This window comes from Sylvia atricapilla, chromosome 2 (genome assembly GCF_009819655.1).
Source record: "Sylvia atricapilla isolate bSylAtr1 chromosome 2, bSylAtr1.pri, whole genome shotgun sequence".
NCBI classification, from domain to species: domain Eukaryota; kingdom Metazoa; phylum Chordata; class Aves; order Passeriformes; family Sylviidae; genus Sylvia; species Sylvia atricapilla.
In genome coordinates this window covers 73,952,671-73,973,318 of record NC_089141.1, presented here as the reverse complement: position 1 = coordinate 73,973,318, position 20,648 = coordinate 73,952,671, and the positions used below count along the sequence as shown (strand labels likewise).

General features: G+C 42.6%; 1 protein-coding gene across 1 annotated transcript; it reads left to right on the top strand.

Annotated features, from left to right (window-relative positions):
- Positions 1–253: 253 nt before the first annotated feature.
- DCT (dopachrome tautomerase) lies at positions 254–17,788 on the top strand. Its single transcript, XM_066339739.1, has 8 exons — positions 254–554; positions 8,615–8,914; positions 10,322–10,422; positions 11,497–11,663; positions 13,294–13,473; positions 13,582–13,717; positions 15,164–15,365; positions 17,106–17,788. Exons 1-8 carry the CDS (start codon positions 254–256, stop codon positions 17,285–17,287), a joined length of 1,569 nt encoding a protein of 522 aa, XP_066195836.1. The 3' UTR covers positions 17,288–17,788.
- Positions 17,789–20,648: the final 2,860 nt, after the last annotated feature.

Here is a 20,648-nt window from a genome sequence, read left to right as displayed (position 1 = left end):
AACCCTGCTCAAAGCCGTGGCTGCTGGGCAGGCACCACAGAGTCAAAGCACTCATCTTTTGAGCTGCATTCAAGGCAATTAAAGGTTGGGATTAAACAAACACCCAACACCAGCATCCTCAGCAGCAAGAAGTATTATCCTGGTTGGCTGGGACATGGAGCTGTGGTGAGGTCACGTTGTGCCACAGTATAATACACCTCCCTGCTCTTTGCAATCAGGTCCAGCAGAGAGGCAGAGCCTGCACCCGACCATTATGGGAGCCCTGAGGTGGCTCTTCTGGGCTGGGCTGGGCTACCTGAGCTGCTGCTGTCCCCCACAGGCACAGGCACAATTTCCCCGTGTCTGCATGACGGTGGAAGCCCTTCGCCTGAAGCGCTGCTGCCCAGCCTTGGGGACAGAGCCAGGCAATATCTGTGGGTCCCTGCAGGGCAGGGGACAGTGTGAGGGGGTGCAGGCAGACACTCAGCCCTGGAGTGGCCCCTACACTCTCCAAAATGTGGATGACCGGGAACGGTGGCCCCTCAAGTTCTTCAACCACAGCTGTCGGTGCACAGGTGAGATGGGTGCTGGGGGGATGGGATGGAGATGGAGGGGTCTGTTAACTTTGCTCCAAAGGCCAGAGACGTTCCTGGTGGTGGAAGGCATCCAGAAGGCTTCAAATATTATCATTATCCTGAAAGTTCTTCCATATTCATGGTAGTGTTAGTGCTTTTTCAGAACAGCGGGGTCAAAGCAGTGTTTTCTCTCGTGAACTTTTGTGTTTTCCCTCGTGAACTTTTGTGTTTTCCTCTTTGCCCATGGAGTTGTCCCCATAGCCAGCGATCCCCTTTCTCCACAGGGTTTTGGATCTTTCAGTGCTGCTTTCAGACCTCTAATCACTGCTACTCATGGTGCACTGAACCTGGATCTTGGTGCATTTGTTCCTCATGGACTAGTACTTTGCGGCTTGACATAGCCCTGTGCACTGAAAATCTCCCAATGTCAGGCCAGGGTGTTTCCCAACAAATTTAGTTTGTAAATTAAATTTACATCTTACACTGATCCGAAAAGTGTCTGTACAACCACCGAAGAGGCCATCCCATCCTTTTCCTCCTCATCTCCAACTGCTACTTCTCCCTGTGACTTTACATGGGCTCCTGAGTTTGCATGCTGGAAGTGAAACGGGTCTGGGAGGAAATGTGCTTGAAGGCTAATCTGGCCAAAGGGATAAGATTCAAATGAGACCACTTTCCTGATGCTGGCAGGACGCAGTGAGCAGGAAGATGAGCTCAGGGTAGAATAAGGTGACAGGACCCTTTCTCAGCAACAGCCCTGGCTGAAGGGGGGTTAAAATGAGCAGGAACTGCAGCCTCAGCCGAGACTTCTGTGCAGGGCCAGCAGGAGATGGAGCCACCAGTAGGGCAAAAGGCACAACCCAGGCACTGAAGTCTCTTTGTAGGCACACTGCAAATGAAACCTGGGATTTCTTGTTGAAAACATCAAGGTGTTTGAATTTTCTAATATGGGAAGAATAGACTGCTTTGCTTCAGCCTGATTCTTAGAACGAGCTGAACTGTTTTGTCTAAAATGTATACCTTGGCTCACTCTACCAAGAAAGCCCAGATCAGTCTGGGAAGGCAGCACTGCAGAGACTTTCAGCCAAAGAGGTTGAATTTTCCAGTGCAGTTATCAAGTGGTGACAGATAGTGGCAGGTGACTTAAATGCATACATGGTGTTACTGAAACTCCTCAAAATAATAACAGTAGAACTTTATCAATTTTTACCTCTTCCTTTGACTGGATTTCAAATGCTTGTGTGAAAGGATTTTTTTCCAGGTAGTTTGCAAAAAAACCCAAAAAAACCCCCCCAAAAAACCAACCAACCAACCAAAAAAAACCAAAACCAAAACCAAAACAAAACAAAACAAAAATTTGGTGCATACTTTTTTTCTTAAAATTTCTCCAAAATTTAAGTTGGGTATCACATACACAGATCGTGGGTCAGAAGAACACATGGGCATGCACCAATATTTACACAGTTAAAGTAATTAGAGCATCAAAACCTGGAAGTAAATTGAAGAGCAGTGGAGACACACAGGCTCTGCATAGGCAGATGTTAATTTGCTTGTCCAAGTAGAGCAAACTGCTGGAATTTGATATTTGCAGGACTGGATCCCAAGTTATGTGAGCAGAATGTAGTGTCCTTCAGCTTTACTTCTGAGCTGGCTGCTGCCCTTGTCTCTTTAAATCCCTTGCATTCCTCTTTCTCCCTGCAGTTTTTAGAATCTAAATATGCCAGTGACAAAACAATAAGCAAAACATATCCTTAAGCATGATTTTCAGAAAGTTATCCTGGGCTGTATTGTGCTTGATGCTGTATGCAAAACCATTTCTGGGAGAATGCTAAGAAGTTCACAGCTGTGTGGGATTTGACTTATATCTGATGTTTTTACAATGCTGGTGATCACGGCTCTGTGTCTATTGGGGTTTTTTTGTGTCATTTTTTCCACTTGGTTTGATACACTGTTTGGTTGTCTGCACACCAGCTGTAAGTGGCATGACGTGTGGTATTTATTAGGCATCTAGAGCTATGCTACCAGTGTAATATAATGGTAGGTAACATATGGTAACAGGAGTTAAATATGCTCATTCAAAGGGACATGGAACAGCACACATCTCTGCTATTAAATTGTCTTATTTTCCAAGTGAATGTTATGTGCAAACTACCTGTTTGGAATAGTTCCTGGATTGTGCAAAGTCCAACCCCACCAAGGCTCTTTCTAGCTCTTTAACAATATAAACAGTCATGTTCCATCTTGTCACAGTTTAATTTATAGTTTAGAAATGGTGTGCATGATAAGCTATGGGAACTCCAACAACCATGTAGCTGATTATTTGGTTAGGCAGTGCCAACTGAATGTGTCACATAGCTGATGGCTATACGGTAGGAAACTGTGAGGAACGGCCTGAGATTTTCCAAAGTGGGATTCTGGAATTTTCACAATAAATTTAGCTTCTTGCTAGAAGCTTAGTATCTAAGGAGAAAAGAAAGTCTGAGTTTTTTTCCATTTGTTGAAGCCATCCACTGAGGAAAAAATACCTTAAAATCATATCTATCAAGGTCTGGGTCCTGAATATTTAGGAACTGCCCACCCTCCCCCTCACCCCTCCCCCACCAGCCCCCCAAACAGCCTAACAAACCAAAAAGAAAAAAAGAAAAGAGAAAAGAAAATCCCAAATGTAAATCTGGATGAATGGCTATAACGGTATCAGATTTTTTTTTTTCCATTTCTAGGCTTCAGCAGATAATATGCATTAGTTTTTCTTTAACTGAGAACAAATAGAACAAGATTAGAAAAAAAGAAAGATCCAGCTTTGCTTCCCACTTTTTGTGCCAAGGGCCATGGTCAATAAGCAATTGCAGGTTTGTTGTCAAGATGCTGCATGTTTCACTTAATGTGTTGTTTGCAGCAAAAATATCATATCTGTAAAAAATATGGGGTTATGGCATGAATGTAGTTGGAAGGTAGCAAAGAGTTTTTGGTTCTTGACTAGTTTCATCTTTGAATCCATTGAATGTGTTCTACAATTGGTTTGGGTGCCCCTCTTATTATTCAATTTATATAAATTCTTAAACCGAAACTACCTGATGACAGATCCTGACAGTGTGCAGAATGTGTGAAGGGGAATGTGCTAATTTGTTTTTCAAGAAGGTGTACGTATTGAATTAGACCAAGTGATGGATATGTGAGTCCAGCCTTGAATATTGAGACTTGTAGCTGTTTACACAACAAAGCAGTATTTCAGTGAGGTAGTTACATTTAGTTTAGAAGGAAACTATTTTAGAAGAACTAAACGCTATTTCGAGTTCTAAATGATAACGTTGTACTGCAGTGATACAAATCTGCTATAGCACTTTAAAAACTCAGTACAGAAGGCTATTGTGAAAAAACACTGCAGTCACTCATGTGGTTGCTAGTACAGATTGTGACAGTGATTAAACAATGACGTAGTTTGAGTTCACTGAGGAGTTGAACATAATTATAATTTTATTTTTCTGCTTCCACTTTCTAAGGGTTACATATAGGCAGGCATGTGCTGAACATTACTCTATTTTTTAATAGAAGTTTTTTGAGAAAAAAATTAAATCCTTTTGAATTCCTATGCAATATATTCAAGCTGAGGACAGATGATTTAACATCTATTCTTTAGCAGTAATCAAACTGTCAGTTAAGCCATATAGCTGATATGATGGTTACCCCATGAGATAAAAATTGGGCTTTTGAAGAGGTTATAAAACACACTTCATTTACTTGTTGTAGGGTAGTGTGTCTGTGGGATAATACTAAATTATAACATACCTTGATGATCCTATTAAATCCAGTGTAGGTACAGATCTTCCACATCCTACAGCCTGCGAGCATGTCCAAATGAAGAGCTAGAGAAGAGGAAAGAGCTAACCATTTGTCCCACATGGTAGCAGTCCTGATCCCAGCCTTGAGAAATTGCAGAGAATACAAATCAAATCTAATGTAACTTCTGTTTTAATGCAATAGCTAAAGAAGTCTGAAAAGGAGTCCTTTCTCCCCATTCAATAAATGATGGGCATTAAACTGGTCTCTATATAAGGTTGCTTGGCTTTCATCTTGGTGCACTAAAACAGGGCAGAAGACAGTGTTCAGTGAGTTCATTTTTACTGAAGAAAAGACACTAACTTGATGGAGTTATTAATTTGTGTTAGGTTTGGTGACTGAAGGCCAACCACATGTTATGACCAGTAAGAGGTAGAAAATCCATGAGCTCAGGCAACCTCCACGCTCGAGAAGCAGCTGCAGTAGTGTGAGATGACTGGGGTTGGCATATGCCAGTGATGTGTATGAGCACATACCGAGTGTCAGGTCATAAGGAGTGTATTTTTCTCAGTGCCATGCCCATAGATTGACCCACTGGGAGAAGTGCCTACAGAAACATCCAGATTTCCCCAACTTGACCGAGAGAGAGCACCTTTAAGTGCAGAAGAAGACAGCTGCCGAGGCATGTGATCCCATCTCCAGACAGAAGGGTCAGTGGAGAATATGCAGATGATTTTTTGACCAGTGGCAGTACAACAGACATTCCTGGAAACAGTGGAACAAGCTGGGAGCATCCAACAGTGATATGATCTCCTTCCTGTACCAGAATGACCTCCCACACTATATTCTCTGGAAACCACAAGAGATAACAATCTCTGTTGTCCCTAGCAGAGCCTCAGGAGGGTTGTACACTGAGTTCTTATGTGTTAATCACTGAAAGTGAAAAAATGCTAAGGCATGAATCCTTGCAAGTTCCTAGGGTTCCTGTGTGCAAAAGGATCTTGAAAGGGTCTCACTGCCTTACAGAAAATACCTACTGTGCACTATATGCTGCTATCATGAGATTATTTGTCCTGCTCTTGTAGAGCTGTACCATTGAAGTCCACCATCACTAGCACAGCAGGCAGAGAGGTTAAGTTGTAAGGGACCAGCATTTCACAATGCTGTCATGTGGGAAGTGCACACAGCAGTAAATGAACTTTCTGGAAACAGTAATGCATAATTTCCAGATCAGTGGCCTGGTAGAGTGCTCTGGAAACAAATGCTGAGAGAGTGGTTTGGGTGGGTCATGAAAAAGGTGGGTTTGATTCCTACAGTCATTTCTCTTTGAATTATGGGAAATCCCACAGACCACCATCATTTTCTTGCCATTTCAGTGGCTGCATAACAGCAGTCCTGTGATGCATGGACTCTGTTGGAAGAAAATAAGAAAATAATGAAAAGCAAGTTTTGATATCATGAAATGTTGTTGTTCTGTGTGTTTCTGACAATGGAACAAATAGACCGGAGGATGTGACGAAAATGTTCAACACAGTCAGGAGAAATATTGCAGTGTGAAATGCCACTTTGCCTGGAAATTGTCTCCTGTTTGCAAGTCTCCACTGCAGTCCTCCTCACTTAGTAAAAGCTCATGCTCCATTGAAAAGTGGCTGGGGAAGTGGTAGAAAGAATGGAGCCCTTGGACTCCTTCATAGAGAAGGTGGTTAAGGGGGAAAATCCTGAAGAGCATCAGTTGGATATAATTAGTACCTGCCCAAGGGAAATAGGTGACAAGTCATTGGTCCACCTGGCTCCAGATACATACAGTTGGAGAAAAAGCTTTCTTCCCATGAAGATAATGCATCATTTCAGGCTTTTGCAAATTTCTTCTCAGAGCCTGAGGAGGTGCATAGAAGTATACCTAAAATATAGATATTGTCTGATAAAATTATTTCAGGCATCAAGACCTGCAGATTCAAAGGGCCCTTCCTCAGAGAGGAATAGGCACCATCAGAGCCTCAAGAAGTGATCAAGATTTTGGTTCTGGTACCAAACCAGACAGCACATACCTGGTCCTGCACTGGCTCTGGTTCTGTTAGTGCTGTATTTCAGGGTGATGTTTATCCAGCACTGTGAGTAAAGGAGTCCCTCAAATGACTGGAGGAATAACTGTCAGTCTCAAAAGAGGTTGTTGGTGGATCTTTTCATGGTTAATTCCTGCTTTTTCCCTCTTCTCTTAAGGATTGAATTGTACCTGAGTGTGAGGGGTCAACAGATGTTTTCCAGAAGTTCATGGTCTATGACTGAAACTTGAGCAGTATACATGGCCTAATTAGGCAATGTTGCAAGATATTCTTGATATTTGTCACCTGGTCAGTTCAGGCTGGAGTATGTGATGGGCCCTAATAGCCAGGCTGAGTCATGAAGAATGAACAAGACTCAGATAGTGGAGTACACTGAACTGGTAACAGTAATTGTGCTGTTCTGATGGGACCCTGAGGATACTGCGATCAAACAAACCTTCCATTTTGCTTACTCCCTCCATATCCATACAATCCACACAATCTGCCTTGTTTCATATAGTTATAACCTGCTTGCTTTTTCTGTTGTATGTCTTCATCCCCTTTAGCCAGTGCAGACTCCTGGTTGTGGGTGCCTTCCCTCATAGCTGGAACATGGCAGCTGAGTCCAGCTGCTTCTACTTCCATCACGACAAAATATAAGCCACACATCTGGAAATTGTGCTCATGGGATGCCATCGGGACATGGATGATCCAAAACCTCATTGAAGTCTTCATCCTTGTGGTCTCCAAACCTAGCACTGATCCTCAGCTTCATGACAACACTAAACTTAGAGATCTCAGGGGCTCTGAAGCAACTGTAACCAACCTACAGAGGGTCCAAACTCTGCAGTAAGAGTCCTCATATCTTCTTGGCAGGTGTCACAGAGGTCTGCCACAGATGTTTACAGTTCAGCAGCACTTACCCTAAAAGCTTGATATAAGCTTCAGAGCCTTGTTGGTAACAGCCCTTGTAACCTTGGGGGTCTTTGATTTTTGTAATAAGCCCTGTAGCCCCCAAAAATCTGATATCTTGTTTTAATGCTAATTGTTGTTGTGGTCACAGGCTCAAGCCTACAGCCTAGTGTCATCTGCCCATGTCTGGGAACATTTCATAAGACGCTTTCTCATCCTCATGTTAGTCCTGGATCTAGCAGCACCAATATGTGTGGTGAGCAGTGAGATTTAGTGGTATTTTGGAAAACAATTGGCATTGTTGTTGTGGAATGAGTGTCTGGGGAGTTGGAGAGGAGGTTGCAGATGGGTTAAGGAGTCAGTGCAGATTTTTGATAGCAGTGTGGAGGTCCAAGAGGAACCCTGGTTGCCATCCTGCTCCTCCTTGCCCCTGGCAGCATTGCCCTGTGTCCTACACTGCTGCAGCCTGCCAGCACGCAGGCGGGGGGCAGGTGTGTACTGCGGGAAGGGCTGGTTGTTCCCTGCCTCCCCCAGAAACCGAGGAGTAAAATGCAATTTTCTGCTGCTGCCAGCTGTCTGCAACAGCGTGCGGGAGACCACACTTAAAGCAAGCTCTGCTTTCCTGGGCTCTTCCATCTCATAAGAGAGTCAGAGCGAATATCCTAGAGCGGACCTGATTACTTGCCTTAGGAGTGATGCCAGCAGGGAATGCCAGTACTGCAGTGTTTCTCGGGCTGGTATTGCAGCACTATTTAATAATGCTTAAAGCATGACCAGCAACAACCCCGATGCTTGTCCTGGTTTGTGTTGGGCCCCAGATATACTGTTAAGAGGCACTAGTTTCACGTAAGTTTTGTCCTTAAGAGAACTGTTTTGTTTAGGGATTTTTTTTTTTTTTTTTCTGTGCTTAAGGATCTATGTGAACTGACCCTGTTTTGGGTTTGATCCTGGAAGTAGAGGAGTACTTGAGAGCCAATCGAGCAAAGCACTTCATCACCAGCTTAACCTCAATTGCTCAGCTCTCTGCTCAGTGAGAGTCCTCACGTGCCTGGGGGCTTTGCAGAGCTCTGAGCACCTCAGGGCGTCAAGCCCATTACCCAGCACTTCCCCAACTGGCTGAGTGTGATTCTTGGCCCTGCTGTGGCTCTGGGAATTGTGCCAGCCATCCTTCTGGTTAGTCAATTGGCAAAGCTGCCAGTCTGCTCAGCTGCTGTCCTTTCCAGGAACTGGCATCTCTAGGGAAGAAAAGCACAAATTCTTCATTCTTCATTTCACTGTTAGTTTTCCCTGATTCATAATGCCATGACTGATTGTTCCCTCTTGATCCAGGAAACTTTGGTGGCTACAATTGCGGTGAATGCAAGTTTGGCTGGACTGGCCCCGAATGCAACAGGAGGAAGCCAGCAGTTGTCAGGAAGGACATCCACTCCCTGACACCAGAGGAGAGAGAGCAGTTCTTTGATGCTCTAGACCGTGCCAAGACAACCGTTCACCCGGACTACGTCATTGCAACTCAGCACTGGAGAAGTCTGCTTGGTCCAAGTGGAGATGAGCCACAGACTGCCAACTGTAGTATTTACAACTACTTTGTCTGGCTTCATTACTACTCAGTCAGAGACACACTCTTGGGTTAGTGCTTTCCTTTTCCAATGAGCTCTGCAGATAAAGAAAAGGATGAAAGTACTACTGCTGAACAAAGGTTCCAGTAGTAGGCACAGAGGTGTGGAGTGAAACAGTTGGTGGTGAGAAGCTGATGGACATCACTTCTCAAAGGAGATGTCCTTTGGACCTGCTGTGCTCTGTTCCCCACACTCCATGGCAGCTGGAGCACGCCAATTGTACTTCTGGTGCATCTTCAGTTTGACAGGGAGCAATGCACAGTCTTCGCTTGAGTGAACTGAAGTGTGGTTATGCAGTGACTGACTTCAAAAAGATATTCCCAGTCCGTAGGACAGGGTGCAGATGCAGTGGGGGTGGAAAAAGGGCTCTGCAGTGGTGAAGCCATGGGCCATGCAGAGATATTTGGGACTAGAGTGCTACTGCTTTCTGTGACTTTGAGTAAGTGACCAAGGATGGGATTTGCCTGACTAACCACAGTCACCTTTTAAAACCAACCTAGCTTAGAGGTTTGGCTATCTATATACCCATGCCTTGTCCCAAATTCAGATTCTTGGCCTCATTGCTTTTCTAGACAGAGGTACGTGTACCAGCCCCATTTCATAGAGCCTACTTCTTGTAGAAGGTGCACCAACCAGTGTGGCTTTTCTACCTGGCAGTCTCATGTGCAAACTGAACAGCCCATATCTATCTCCCTGCTGGAGGGCAACTGCTGCTCTGCAGTGAGTATCATTCAGTTTGCCCCTCTGACGCAGTTCCATTTTGCAGGGCTGAAGGAAGCAGCCTCTGGCCTAGTGAGAGCAAAGGCTCTTCAGAGAACAGGACAATCATGTGGAAAGGGAAAGGAGAAACTTCTGGTGCTGGTGCAATGGTAAATAAACGTATATATGGGTTGAAGGTTTCTACAGTGACAAACAAATCAATGTGCGGCTTGAAGCCTCTCACCTCTCACCCAGCAAAAGCACAATGCAAGAAATAACAAGCACAATTTGAAGAAAGTTGGCAAAGGATTCTGGATTATGATTGGCATGGAAAATGCTGAGGTTGTCTTGATAGATACATGGTCTAAGTCTTGCAGATGAGCAAGAGAATGAGATAATGCACATATTAGCAAGGAGATAGGGTTTTAGAAAGTAAAATGACTTTTAGAAATCAAAATCTGCTAAAGTGAGAAGAAATCTTCACAATATCCAACTTTTTAGGGAGGATGAAGTTTTGATAAATATTGAAGCAAATATCCACAGAGGAGTTTGTTTGCTTGTCCCAAGTAGGTGATGTAGCTTCTGATGTGTGCCCTCTTTTCAAAGATGCAGAGCTGAAGATTCTTGTTTAACTCCACTCCAGGCAATAAAAGGAGGTGCTGTCTTTCTCTCCAGCCTCATTTGATGCCTAAATGCTTGTTTTATCTTCCCTTTGTAGGTCCTGGCCGCCCCTTCAAAGGTATTGATTTCTCCCACCAAGGACCTGCCTTTGTTACTTGGCATAGGTACCACTTGCTGTGGCTGGAGAGGGAACTGCAGGTTGGTCGAACAGCCTTTCCTTTTCCTTGCACAGCTTCTCCCTTTTGCTCTGTCACTTTGTTGATCCAGCCAAGGGTAAGCTACCTCCGAGGATATTTTCTCACCCAAGCTCCCAGGAGTATCTGCTCATTGATCATTCTTTTGTTTTGTTTTAAGTGAAATTAGTGCTTTCTTAGTGCTGAGGACTGAATGGTTTCTCACCATGAATAGTGATGTGAATGTTATCATGGAGATTTTTTCTCTTCATCTCCACAACAGGGGATGGAAGATGCGAAGTAACAGTATTTATTAATAAAATTGAAGCAATGCCTTAATGTAAAATTTGGTAACAGATACTGTTAGCTGATGTTGAAGATACTGTTCCTATAAAACCAGCTCTAAATATTACTCCCTTTAAATATGATGTATTATACATTTAATAGATACATATATTTAGCAATATGCCTTTTAAATAAGTATAGGTTAACATGCCCGAGAATCAGTTGCAGAAGCATAGACTCATTTCCATTTGCATGACTTCTATATTGGCAATGTTGCTGTATTTCAGCCTTACAGATCTCTAATGAAAATGGTTGCTTATCAAAATATCTGCAGGATCTTGCTTGTGTGAAATCGCATCTGGCAAGCAAGCACAATCAAATGCACTGTACTCCCCTATTAACACAAGTTCTGATTCCTCCCCAGGGCCAGTTTTCTGGAACGAAAGCCAACCACATGCACAATTTTACCCATTACCCACTTACATCACTCAAAGCCTCTTACTAGCTTAAGGCTCAATTCGTCTCTGCTCCTGCTCTCCTGCCTGGTCTCTGAGTTGGCTGAAAGCCTAACATGGCCAAAAGAAGTGCAGTCCCACAGCAGGGAAACTAGTGACAATATCTTTGCTTAGACTGATTTAATGCCACAATCTTTTGGAAGGAGTTGGAACTGCGCTGTGAAATGCAGGTAGTTGAAATGCAGAACGAAAAGCTGAATATTCAGTGAAATATACACAGTCAAACAGCTGGAAGGAGCCCCTTTGTTTCTCTTTCCTTTGGACCTGATTCCCAACTAATGCATTTCTGTCCATTGCAGCGCCTGATGGGCAACGAGTCCTTTGCACTGCCGTACTGGAACTTTGCCAGGGGCAGGAACGAGTGTGACATCTGCACGGACCAGCTCTTTGGGGCATCACGGCCCGATGACCCATCCCTCATCAACCTGAGCTCCAGGTTCTCCCGCTGGCAAGTGGTTTGTAACAGGTAGGAGAATATCCAGGGCAAGCCCACACATGGACAGAACCTTGCTGTCATTCAGCATGGACAGCATGGGCTGGTCTCTAAGTGTGAGTGAGTGGCAGGAAAGGAGCCAAGACATCTTCTTTAAAACTGGAAATAGCCAGCTGTTCATGTGGGTGGTTCTCTGTAAACTTTCTTGTATTGTGGAAGTGTGTTTTTTAAAGATGATTCTTCTAGTGCAGGATTTTAGTTGATTTAGCTAATTTATGACTGCCAAAAGTCTGAAGAGTTTCCTTATTGGCAAATATCCTTCCGAAAAAGAAATGCCTGTGTGTTGGTTCTCTATAACGTACACCCAACTGATCTCAGCAGCGGAAAAAGAAAATTGTTTTGGCATACAGGAAGCTAGAGATAGGCTAGAAAGTCTGCTACCTTGTTTTGGATGAGACTTTAACCCTGATATATTTAATGCAGCTTGGGGATTGACTTTGAAATATCTGAGATTTCACATGAAAAACAGCGCAGAACCAGCCAGGAGCTTGCCGCCAGCTCCCTGTGGGAATGTGCAGACTCGTGTGAGAGCAGGGCTTTGACAGGGGATTCAGATGTGGGATCAGGGTGCTGTGACATAAAATGCTGTTGGTTACAATACCCATAGATCATTCTTCTCGCAGCTCAGGGGCAGTGTGGAGTTAGTCAGACAGAGGTACCGAAAGCTCAGGGTTTTTCAAAAGAGTCTCTTTTTCTGGATACCTAAAGAGATATTTGAAATTCCAGCTTTAGGCACCAGTTGGTTTTAAGTCTTGCCCCTACTTTTTCCTCAAAGATAAAAAGGGCTTTGGTTTTCCTCTTGAAAATGGAAGTGACTAAACTTTTGCCTCACCAAGGTTAAACTGAGAAGAGCTTTTGCTGCTTCAAAAGTTTCTGAAAATGCTGTTTCATTTCACACTGAACAGAACAGATTTTTTTTTGTTTCACAAGTGTTACACTGTTTTTCTTCTTCTCCTTCTCTCTTTCTCTCCCTGATATAAAGGATTTGCTCCCCGTAACTTACTGGGTAACCCCTGCAACAGCAGGTTGTTCTCGAAGGCCCTGAAAAAAGAGAATGCAATGCATTGCTCCCACTTTTCTTCTAAAGGGGATGAGGAATGGCAAGTGAAAACCTGTTTTCTGTCATTTCTTGCATTTTCTTGTCAGCTCACATTTCTCTTCATTTTTACCATCTTTGTTAGGAGTTTAAAAAATAGTCCTTACTCAGGACTGAAAGTTTGTAATTTCAAAATTGAAAACTGTTTTACATTGCCTGACAAAAACTTCTTCCGAAGCACTTGGGAGGGGAGATGGCACAATGGAAGTTGTGCTTGCCTTTTCTAAAGCATCCTCTCTCTGTGGACAATGAACTTGGTGACTTTTGGTCTAAAATGACTGATGGTCCACAGAGGATGCAGGGCCACAGAAAGCCATGTCATGGTGACAGTCCTGCAACAAATTCATCTCCCAGGCTGTGAGAGATGAACTGAGCTGCCCCAGGAAGTGTCCATCCCAAACCTCTGCTCTCTGACATGTATAGCTGAGGCCTCTAAACTGCATGAGAAAAAGCCAATCAACAAGTGCTCACCTTCTTCTGACTTGTGCTTCTCTGTGTTCCATGTAGTTTGGATGACTACAACCGCCTGGTCACGCTGTGCAATGGCACTGCTGAGGGGCCGCTGCGGCGGCGGCCGCCCCGGGGCTCCAGCGAGCAGCTGCCCACCGTGGAAGATGTCAGGAGGTGCCTTTCCCTGCAGGAGTTCGACAGGCCCCCCTTTTTCCGCAATTCCAGTTTCAGTTTCAGGTTTGTCTTTCGGCTCCTCTAGAGCTGGCTGGGTCACTGGTTTTCTTTATGAGCACGTTTATGATCAGCAAAGTGTGGTTACTTGACGGTGTTTTTACCCATCTGCAGGAATGCACTGGAGGGCTTTGATAGACCAGATGGAGCCCTTGACTCGCCGATGATGAGCCTTCACAATTTGGTTCACTCTTTCCTGAACGGGACCAGTGCTCTCCCTCATGCAGCTGCCAATGATCCCATCTTTGTGGTATGTCTTTTACCCACAGTCCGATTGTCAGTGGATGAGGCTCAAAGGCACCTTTCTCACAAGAGGTTTGCAGAAAAATATGAACAAAGTGAATTCCCAAAAAAATAATTATTTAAATAGAAAAGGAGGAATCCTTTATATTTTCTTGAACACTGCCACACCTGCATAAACTTTAAATAAAAAAGAAAAAGATCTCAGGGTAATTTGTAAAACATAAAATAAGATTCTAGGAAGAAGAGCTGCTATTCCAAGTCATGCTTGAATCATTTCATTAGGTGTTATGTAAATCTAAGGCTTATATCACACAATTTTACAACAAGGTAAGGTGAAAATGGGGATAATTATTTTAAAGCAGTAGATTGGGTATTTTGCTTCTTTGTTTCAAAATTTACAAGCTAAAAGGAAGTCCATCTAATGTCAGGGTGTCTTGGGAAATAGAAAGAATGTGGTTTCACTGGTGCATTGGAATAGTGCTGCACTGACATGAGCAGCACTGTTTGTGCATTATTATGCACTGTTTATTTGCACTGCATTGTGCAAATAAAAAGCCATAAGTAGCTGACATCTTTCTCTCCTAGTAAATTCATGCAAATTTATTATCCTCTTTGTTAGAATAGACCACAGTGTTTACATTACATATATAAATTCTTTATATATTATATATATATATAATGTAGATACATTTCTTTCTTACCTTTATTTTAAGTTTTCAACCTTTTTTTTTGAGAAATTAGTCCAAATACCTACGTAGTGGTCCTTCAGATTGTTTCCTTAATAATTCTTTAATTCCTGCATTAGGTTTTTTTCTTACACAGTGAAATTCATTTCATTATGCTGTAATTTTGTACAAAAGATTCTTTTCTATAGAATATTTTCCAAGTTTTTTCCAGGGTAATTATTAAAACACATGAGTAAGTCAGAAATTAATTTCAGGCATTTGTAATAGCTGTCTGAAACAACTTTCCTGCATTAGTTAATTTTAGATCTATAAACTCACCTGATCAAAGTCATGGGCATCTGGAGCTGTGGAGCTGGTGGCACATGCTCTAAAATGAGCATGACGGAGTCAAATTTCCGTACTTTCAGAGACAAGAAAGAGTAAAATAATTTTAAAAGGCACATTCATCTGAATGAGCTCAGTGGCTCCTCACCTGTGAGGATTCAACCTCCCCATTTGATGTCAGCTGATGTTAAACTGCCTGGAGAAAGATCTACTGTGAACAAGCAGCAAGAAGGGTGTATAAAGCAAAATGTCCCGCATGGAAGATCAGCTTAGTCTTCTCATGAGCTTTCCTGATTTCCCATTCTGTAATCCCATCTAAATTAGATTACCCTCTTCTCTCTCTTTCAGAAGCTCCAGCCTCCTCGCATGTTTGTCGAGTGTTTTAAAGGGGGTGATTTTTGAAAGAGCTTAATAAATGTGTGTGCCTATGCCTGGATTTGCAGGTTCTTCACTCCTTCACTGATGCCATCTTTGATGAGTGGATGAAGCGTTTCAAGCCCCCTGACAACGCTTGGCCTGAGGAGCTGGCACCCATCGGGCACAACCGGCTGTACAACATGGTCCCTTTCTTCCCCCCGGTGACCAACGAGGAGCTCTTCCAGACTGCAGAGCAGCTTGGCTACACCTATGCCATCGACCTGCCAGGTATGTCCCAGGATGCTGTTCCGGACCAACGGATGGCACAGGCATAAATAAAATAAAGAACCTTTCACAAAACACACAGATCTATTCACCTTCTCACTTCCCAACATTAATATTTGGGAACCCGGAGAGATGTACCTGAGCGTCTTTTGTTTTAAACTCCCAATTTTAAAGATTTTCCATCCATCCACAGCTGGGATGTACCTTAGTCCATTTCTGTATTACTTTGAGAGGAATAAGGTGCTTATTTAACCAGTGTGGGAAGGAATTTCTTCTAATTGCTTACCATATATGTCTGGTTTTAACCTGTGGCGACTGTTTAAGGGTCTGTAGACTGCAAAATATTGAAACCCTTGTCCTCAGGTTGCATTCATGCGGGGGACCCCTGGTTGGTGGAGGTATGCTCACTGCTTCTGCACTCACTGCATTTCTCAGGGACATCCCCAGAATTTTCTCTGAAAATTTAAACTTCCCCTCTTATGGAGTTAAAGTTTTCCTTCCTTTGGATTACTGTCCTCCTCTCCTGCTTTGCAAATGTGGGTGCCCCTTTGGCATGAGAAACCCAGAGAGGAACATGGGTAGCTTGTGATTCTGTTGCTTCTGACTCACACCTAAATAAATTGTTAGCTCTCTGTGAACTGTATTTATCCCTGCCTGTATGGTCCGTGTTCAGACAATACAACTTTTGCATCCAAACCTTTCTCTTTCAACTAAAAGAATAACTTGCTAATTGTACCTGAGGCAATCACATTAGAAATAAACATATATTGATAGAAATAGAAATAAATCACATAGAAATAAACATATTTCTATGTGAACCATACATAGCTGGTTCTTACTTAAAAGGTGGTAAAACAGTAAACAATTTTGGGACGTTACCAATTTTTGGGATGATTGCCCTCAACCTTTTTGAAGACTGCAGATTGGGGCATGAGACTTTTAGTTGCTTTTATAGTCAGTGTGACATCTCCCTTAGCCATCTGTCCCATCTAACTCATATGTCTAGATAATTTAAAATATGTGCAGTTCTCTTGAGAGTTATTTTTTGGTGATTGTTTAGTCAAACATGGTAATTGCCAATTCAGTATATGCAGCACTCTTCAGAAAAAAAGAGCAGGCACAGGCATTTTTTGCTTCTGAAAGCACAGGTGAAACCACAAAAATTCATTTAAGTGGAGCAATGTTATTACAGAAATAGGCAATAATATCCTCGAAGACAGTGGTTCTTCAGAAGTGGTTCAAAATCAGCAGATGCGATCTGGAGCTGGCCAGCAGAACCACACTAAGTAATGTTTTCAGTTAAAAGTTTGACAATAGGCTGCTTTGTAGTCTCTAGGAAAATTTGAGGGCTTGAGGGTTTTCTGTTGACCAAAATAGCTTGGAAGCAGCTGTCTTGAAATGTCTATGTAGAAAGAATTGCTTAGATGATTCATAATTTGGGCCCAATTAGATGAAAGAATGGTCTTTTTGTCATGTCAGTGTTAATGTTTCCCATTCCCAACACTTTAATTTGTACGAATTGCTGAAGTTTAAGTTCAGCTGTAGACTTCTCCGGCAGGAAGCATCTCCATCTCTGGTATGTGTCTCAGTTATGCAATGTGTTATGAATTTTGCCTGTGGCCAGTAGGTCACTAAGCTGCACAAGTAATCATAATCACCAGCATGTAGGAATCTTACATCTTCTGTGTAATTTGCAGAACTGAATTATGGGCTGCCCTCACATGAGTAATTTCATATTTCCAGGTTCCCTTGAAGAAACCCAAGCATGGGCTCTCATGGTTGGATCCACAATTGGAGGAGCACTTATAGCTCTGGCTGTGCTTGTTCTGCTGCTTGTACTTTTCCAGCACCGAAGGCACAGAAGAGGTTTTGAACCACTGATGAATGTGAGCTTCAGCCCCAAAAAGTACATGGGAGAGGCCTAGTTAGTGCCCTCACTTTCTTTCTTTTCTTTCTCTTGTAGGAAGCGACCTTGATTGCCTTACTGGTATCTTAGCTGAGACTTTATCACACACTCCTGTGGCAGCTGACTAAATTGTTCTCATTCAGGTTTTTCTCTTTATCTTGTGAATTGTAATGTGTGAAGGCTCTGGGTACATATGAGAAAGGCCCAAGTCAGGCTAGATTTTTTCCCATTACTAGATGTTATCTGGAGTGTGTGACATATGTAAATCATCCTCTATAGATTTAGATCAAGACAGCTGAGAATCCAAATAGGAGAATACCAACTTGAATAAACAAGATACTTTTTCACCTCAATGTGTTTTTGATTTCATTTAGAAGCATTAAGATGTGCTAGAAGTTATTAATTCTACTTATATATTTGAACAATATATTATTTTACAGTTATCAATAAATATGCTGAATAACATAGTCTAATTTTAAGGTTCAAAATGGTTCATGAAGTTTGACAAAATACTATAGGAATGCCCTAGTTACAGCTTATTTCAGAAACATGATCGATTCTGAATGTTATTTCCAATAAAGTTGATGACAGTAATAGGCAAACTCCCAAACTCCAACTTCTAAAATTTAAGATCAGGAGTTCCCTGACACCTAGATATACAGTGGTGTTTTACCTCTGTTTTACAGTTGTGTTAGGGACCTTGGACAGAAGTTGAAAGGGGGACTTAACTTTTTTGTCACTGATTCTCTGATGTGCTATTCTATGAATCTAGACTTAAACTTCCAAATTTCCAAAGTTTAGGATGCAGAACTCAAGGTAACAAGACTAAGCTTGCATTACTCAGGTGTGCAGATGGGGAATCAGGTTTGGATGTGGAAGTTGGTAGACCCCATTCCAAACATTCTTTTATACATTCCCTATATATTTCTTCATTTAGACAGAGATTTGGAGCCCCATTCTCCTGTGTTATCTTGGACCAGTTTTTTTTACATAGCAAAAGACATCTTGAACAGATCCTGTCAGCTTTGGTGCTTGATATATTACATTAATGGAGACTTTGTATATTGTGGGGTCTTGAGTTTTATAAAACCTTTGCTTTTGTAGCCTTGAATAAAAAATCAGTTAGTAACAGTTTGTGGCATTTCTTTTAGGCCTGCTCAGTACCACCTATGTGGACTAGAAAGAAGATGGTTTCCACATATACTTAGCTTTGAATATGTGTAACCGACAAAACTTACCTCTAAAGTGTGGACTTTTTGGGTCTAACAAAATTATGATTTGCTCACCACACACTCAGATAGCCTGTTCTCCACCAGGTGGACAGCAGTCTGCTGCCATTTCTGCTGTTTTGTGGTGCCTTTGGGGGATCCCAGTGCACATATTCCTGGATTATGCCCAAGATGTTGAAGCACTTTTTGTAGAGCAGCTCAGGCCACTTTTTGGGAGTTTTGTTATTTAGGGACCAGTATTAGCTGGTGCTGAAGACAACAGATGAGGTCTCCAGAGATCTAGCTTACACATGTCACATTAGCTGACCCTGACCTGTGTCAGAAGGTAGCTAGGTCTGAGATCTCCAAGTGCCTTTCTCAAGGAGTTTACAGCTGTTTTCCAGCACTACAAGACTATGGGTCTTCATACAGAATCACAGAAGACTTCAGGTCTACATCATCTAGTCCAGCTCCTCTGCAATGAGCAGGAACACCTTTAGATCTGGTTGCTCAGAGTCCTTCTTGTTCAACCTGACCTTGAATGTTTGCAGGGATGGGGTGCCCACCGCCTCTCTGGGCAACCTGTGACAGTGTTTCACCATCCTCATTGTAATAAATTTATTCCTTATGACTAGTCTAAATCTACTCTCTTTTTGTTTGAAACCATTACTCCTTGTCCTATTACAACAGGCCTCATTAAAAATTTTGTCCCCATCTTTCTTATAAGCCCCATTTGAGTATTGAAAGACTGCAAAAAGGTCTCCCTGGAGCCTTCTGTTCACCAGGCTGAACAACCTAGAACATGCACCAGTTGATGCTAAACACTAATTTAGAGGACTTTGTTGGATGGAGATTGACATATTTTTGTCCTTCACGGGATCTGGATACCAAAATTTAGGAGTCACTCTAAACTGCTGTTTCCTTGGGTCCATAGGGTTCCCAACTAGCTTCATCAAGTTGGAGGTGTGGATGCTGCTGTCTCAAGGATTTGGTTTGCAAGCTGCTCTGGTTATGGGCATGTAACAGTGGCAGCGGGGTAGAGGAAGGAAAGAAAGAGGGAGAAATGTCAAAAATGTAGCACAGCAGCTAACTTGTTAGAAGAGATTTTGCCTAACAGCCCGTAGGTAAAGCAAAGGAGAGTTGTTCTCATCTCACATGTAAAGTGAGTGGAAAGGTATTTTCCTTTCCAGAAGAAAAGCCATGAGGGCATTAGATTGATGCCATGCACGTAACAAGTACTAGGGTCAAAGACCCATGCATTCCTCTTTTCACTGCCTGGAGCTTAGTTTGGTAATTAGGGCTTTAAAACTGTGATTAGACTTATCAGCTGCTTATAAAAATCTGCAGCTGTATTGAGAGCACAACCTGCCCTCTCGTGGCTTACTGGAATATTACTGGTGACACCAGAAAGCTCATTATCTCCCTCTTAAAAAAGTACAGAATTGTTCTAGCAACCAAGAAAAGTTGCGTCTTTGGTGAAGGGAAGAGGCACCGGTCAACTTTGTGTGAAATGCTTAAAAAGAAAGGAAATCGAGCATAGGTACTTTAAAGAACAGATGGAGGAAATCCTGTAACAAGTCTGATTGTAAAGGTTGGTTTTACATGTTTTGAAATTCTGTTCATCCCAAACAACACAAGATACATTTTTGTTGCTGTTTTCTGCAGGTGTTAATAAATATCTACCATCTCTTGTTTCATAAGTTGTCCTCAGGCTGCTGGGGTGGAATGAAGAGGGATGTTTAAAGGCTCCCACAGATGCCTAAACTGAGCAAAAGAATGCTGAGAACATGGTATCACCAATCTCCACATAGTCGGATTTTCATCCTACAAATCAGTGCAAAGCATAACCTCAGCTGGTGCCCGTGGACCACTTCTGCCCTTCACTTTTCCCCTTCACACTGATAATTAAACAGCCACCCAGCCCAGGCAGGAAAGATGAAGGATCAGTACATCTGTCTTTGTGTGCTTTTTGCTCAAGGCACTTTGCTGACAGATGGAAGGTGCACTGCTGAATGGCTTCAAACTGAGATGGGTATAATCATCACCATCCCTGCTACCCTTTAAAATAATTCCTACTGAATCGCTGCTTTCTTCTGAGAAAATGCACACAGGAACTACAAATGAGATGTTTGAGCTCCAGAGAAGAAGTATGCAAAAACATCCCTTCCTCAG

Excerpts from the sequence above, each read along its gene's own strand:
- DCT (XM_066339739.1), top strand. The coding sequence starts at position 254 with ATGGGAGCCCTGAGGTGGCTCTTCTGGGCTGGGCTGGGCTACCTGAGC. Across the intron at positions 10,423-11,496 it reads GGCTGGAGAGGGAACTGCAG|CGCCTGATGGGCAACGAGTC; the intron begins GTTGGTCGAACA and ends TGTCCATTGCAG. Across the intron at positions 13,718-15,163 it reads CCAATGATCCCATCTTTGTG|GTTCTTCACTCCTTCACTGA; the intron begins GTATGTCTTTTA and ends CTGGATTTGCAG.